A 4,567-nucleotide genomic window follows, 5' to 3' on the forward strand; every position below is an offset into this window, starting at 1 on the left:
AACGCACTCATTATAAACTTTGTTTACAGGGTTTGGAAAAAATAAGTCGCGGCAAGCATGCCGTTGGTGATGCAGCTTAATTTCCATATTTTCCATAAATGAAGTGGTGCTTTAACATGCGCGGAATGCACTTAAAGGCATGGTACGTCCTCAGAGTTTAAAGATTTGTCTATTCCAAATCAACACGGGCTTCATACCGGAACAAGAAACATTGATAACATTTTCCTCGAATGATCTCGATGATTTACCGGATGCCGATCAGGTTCCTCATGACTTTTAGGTTTCGCTGTCGTTGAGTTTCACGGATAACGAATTTCCGCCGAGTAGGAATCCTCCTTGTTACCAGCAAAGCCCATAAGAAACGCACAACATATATTTAGTTCGCAATTAGAATTCGAGGAAATGGCGGATAAGTTCGGCAAGTCCCTATAGTATTTCCGCCCATTTCAATTATTTATTTATTTTCCTTACAACAGTGACAAAACCTAGTTCCATCAACAAACCTACGCCTGTTAGGTCAGCTGCTTCCGTAGATAACGCCTATTTTACCAGATGCTACCGAAATAAAGCAAGAGGATGTACCTCGAATTCAACCTCAACCATCACCACCAATAGACATGCTCAATTTAAACCAGCCCCAACCCCAGCTGCCGGTGCAAGATCCACAAGCCACAACGAGTGACGCTAGTTTCGATTTGCTTGGAGCATTCGGGGATGATAATTCATCTGGCATTGGCTCGGCTCCAATACCTGATATTTTAGGTAAGGATTCGGTAGATTCAAAAAAGTCTTAGACTTTTAGGCGGCCATCCAAATTAATATTTGCTAAGTTCTGAATTGAGACCTACATTTCTATTTTAGAAATTAATGTACAACCAACTTCAAATGCCAACCTTGATGATATCTTCGGCTCAGTTGCTTCATCGGCGCCGAAAATCAACCTGGAGTTTAATAGTTTTTCTGTAAACCAGCCGACACCAACTAGTGCAAACAAACCTGGTGTATTGGTGTGTGTCGCGTCAGTCTCAGCAAAATAGTCTTGCATGAACAACCAGAGCTCAGTACGTCATAGTTATTTTTCTTCTCTGTTTTTTGAAAGTAGTGCAATGAGGTATAGTTTTAGCAAACATTTATTCGATTTGAAATTTTTACTACTATAGTCTTTATTTTGCAGTATATTATATACATATATTTGCAGTATATTATATTTTCATTGATCCACTTAGTTAAGTTTAACTATAACGAAGCAAAATGATGTGTAAAACCAAGTAATTGCTTTTAAATCTAAGTAAAAAAATATAAAATTTAAATGATAATTATTAAAAAGATACATGCATGCATATATACGTTAAGAACATAAATATATATAGGATATAAAATTTTAATCGCTTTGTCAACTTAATTGCGGCCCTGAAAAGGGCCTCTTGGTGATTGGTATATATGTATTTATCTAAGCATAAAATTTTAATCTCTTTGTTAATTAATTGGCGGCCCTGAAAAGGGCCTTTAGATAAATCATATTACTTGCCTGCAAATAAATAAGTTTATATTTGTATAAAAGACGCTTGATGATTTTTTAAAACTAGGGACTTACGTAGCATGCAAGTATTTTAATTTTAGGAGTCTGAAATACTGAGATCAGTGCGTGTGAAATGCGGACATTGATTCATGCTGCAAGTAAAGAACGGTTAATTTCTACAAATTTAAAAACGCTTTAGTTCAATACTTACCACATGTTTGGTATTTTATGCAATACTTACGGTTCTATAATGGTACCATATGGATCGATCTAGGTCAGAGTTTTTTTGGCTTTTCTTTTTCTTTTGTGGGCATTTTCAACGAGTTCTTTATTTAATTTTCGTATTTTGAAGAACATTCTTGCCCTGAAAAATAATTTTTTTACTTTAATGTCGCATTGAATTGTTGCAGCATGCTCAATGTGAGTTTTTACAAAATCATTTGTAATGAGCAAGCCGTCTTCGTTCAATGCCTTAAAGACTGACTCAAGACTTCGCATATGGACCATCATAGAGGAGCTTGGTAGGGATAACTCACCCTCATTAAGGTGATCCGCCCAGGAGAATGAATGGTCGTCATTGCTCCTGAACGACGTGCTGGGAATGTCATCCTGCAGCTTGTGGCAAATATATCCCGCTAAATGCTCGAGTCCGTCTAGCTCCAAATCCTCGAATTCCGCTTCTTCAACCGGCCACAGTTCTGCATTAGAGCTTAAGTTTTTCAGCAAAATACCTGTAAATATGGTGAAATATATATGTGCGATTATTAATAAAATATATTTTTATATTTAAGCCGAATGAAATAGATAAAAAATTATTTTGAATTACTTGTAAGCGGAGGCTGCGTGATTTCTATGTCAGGCGTATCATCCTCTTCTACATTAGCAGAATCGGATAATACGCCCTTGTTGTGTCCCAGCAGGTATAGTCGCAGACGGTACTTGAATTCCTGTTGGTCAGGGTGATCATGTAACCCGCCTTTTGACCGAATAATGCCGAAGAAATTTTCGAGTACGTCTTGGTTTAGCCGATACGTCAAGACATACTTGACATTAAAGCGAGCGAGCATTCCCAGAAAGTTTCAAACCCAGAATTTGTGAAAGACAAATCCAAAGTTGATTCTACCTTTACTCCATTAGTATGAATTTCAAACGTACTTGACCCATCATTTAAACATCTGAGAAAAGTTTTATTTATTTCATTTTTCAATATTTTTCCTTTATAGTTTTCAATTCTGTCCCCCCATAGTCTTGTTTTAGCATTAAAGTCGCCCAGTAACATAACATTACTAAAGCCTGCAAGTACGCCCAGAAGTCTAACAATTTCAAGCTCAAAATCAGCAGAACTTATGTTTGGAGGAAAATATACCGAGCAGATTGTTAAATTGTCTACCAAATTTAGTGTTTTAGTTATTAAAATATCAAATCTTGTATTAAACCTGACTCTCTCCATTTTAATATTTTTCCTACTTGCTATAGCTACTCCGCCATAACCATCGTTCCTAATCTTTTTAATAATATTAAACCCTATTAACTTGTGATCATTTTTGTGATCACCATGCGAAGAAATCTCTTGTAAAACTACAATGTCAATATCATGCTTGTGAGTAAAAAAGTCTATATAGTTTTTGTTAGTCTTAAGACTCTGACAGTTCAACTGAAGTATTTTTATTCTGTTCATTAATTAACGTATGAGATAAGATAAGTCTATCATTTACACTGATTTTACATAAATTACCCAGCAACTTTACAATGGTATCTTCAGCATTGATATCGAATTTTTTAACTAATTCAGACACCAATCTTTCAATCTCTGAAACCCTTTGCCATTTATCACTATTATAAACAGGTACTATTACTTCTTTATCCTTATTCTGCGTTTTCATCTTGATAGCTTCAACGTTTTGGATACTTCCTTGTTTAGTTACAAGGTTATACTTCTGCGCTGTCAGTCTTCTGTTAACTAAGGCAGTGTTATCCTTTGTGACATGCGTGTCTCTTGACATTGTTGGAAAACCCCCCTCATAATCTTCCAGCAAGGAGAACTGATTATTGTTATTAATTATGTATCTGTAGCTATCCATTACCTCCCTTTTGGAAAGTTTCTTAACAGTCATAATTTCTATTATTTCAGTCTCTCTCTTCCATGCAGGACAAACCATTTTTTTTGTTGAGATATACTCTACACTTCCGCATAAAATACATTTAACATCACCCTCTTTGCACTTCTCTGGGCACTTCTCCAGCTTACCGCACAAAATACACCTAGCCTTAGCTCTACAAGCCATCTTAGTGTGGCCCAGCCGACCACAATAATAACATTGTTTAGGTCTAGGAGAAAAATAGTTAACCTTGAAATTAACACAAAAAACCTTGACAGAGTCAGGCAATTTCGTGCCTTCAAAGCCTATCTTAACCGAAAAAGTAGCAATATATTTATCATTTTGATTAGGGTCCCTTCTGGTTATTCTGTGTACCGACACTACTCGAACACTAGATTCAATATTCGATATTATTTCTTCATCCGTGAAGTCTAAGGGAATTTGTCTTAAAACACCATAAGTCGTAACAAAACTATTCGGTATGAACGCACGAATACCCATCTCAATCAGATTTTTATTATTTAAAGATTTGTTTGCAGATTTAAAATCATAAAAATAAACTTTATACAAAGAACGGCCGACTGACTTAATATTCTTTAACCCCTCAATATTAAATTTTCTTATTTTGTCAAAAAGAAAAAGTCCATTTTTCATCACTTTATTTTCAAAATGACTACTTTTAGCAGTGTCCATTAGGACACAAAAATCCCCTCTGTGTCTCTCAGTGTACATGGAAACCGCATTCAATGTTTCTCGTACCCTATTATTATTCACGCCACTGTCATCCACAAATGTGCCTGCTCCTGTATTTATGAAATGTCCGTTGTTATCTGTATGTAATGCTGTTTGCATCTCATTTTGTCGTTCATTCTGACTACCATTTTGAATCCATATCTTTATACCAGAGCTGTAAAACTGTGAAATCATATGAAATTAAAAATCATCAATT

At 35.6% G+C, this 4,567-nt stretch overlaps 1 protein-coding gene and 1 long non-coding RNA gene across 2 annotated transcripts; one reads left to right on the top strand and one right to left on the bottom strand.

The window, feature by feature from the left end:
* The first annotated feature begins 454 nt into the window (after window positions 1-454).
* LOC118756843 lies at window positions 455-1,052 on the top strand. Its single transcript, XM_036491581.1, has 2 exons — window positions 455-762; window positions 862-1,052. Exons 1-2 carry the CDS (start codon window positions 618-620, stop codon window positions 1,035-1,037), a joined length of 321 nt encoding a protein of 106 aa, XP_036347474.1. The 5' UTR covers window positions 455-617; the 3' UTR covers window positions 1,038-1,052.
* A 469-nt stretch (window positions 1,053-1,521) lies between these two features.
* On the bottom strand, window positions 1,522-2,568 carry LOC118756844. Its single transcript, XR_004995164.1, has 3 exons — window positions 2,346-2,568; window positions 2,056-2,250; window positions 1,522-1,671 (listed from the first exon to the last, which is right to left on the bottom strand). It is a non-coding gene; the product is annotated as an uncharacterized LOC118756844 (long non-coding RNA).
* Window positions 2,569-4,567: the final 1,999 nt, after the last annotated feature.

This window comes from Rhagoletis pomonella, unplaced genomic scaffold (genome assembly GCF_013731165.1).
Source record: "Rhagoletis pomonella isolate Grant_MI unplaced genomic scaffold, Rhpom_1.0 Rhpom_scaffold_12476, whole genome shotgun sequence".
NCBI classification, from domain to species: Eukaryota; Metazoa; Arthropoda; class Insecta; order Diptera; family Tephritidae; genus Rhagoletis; species Rhagoletis pomonella.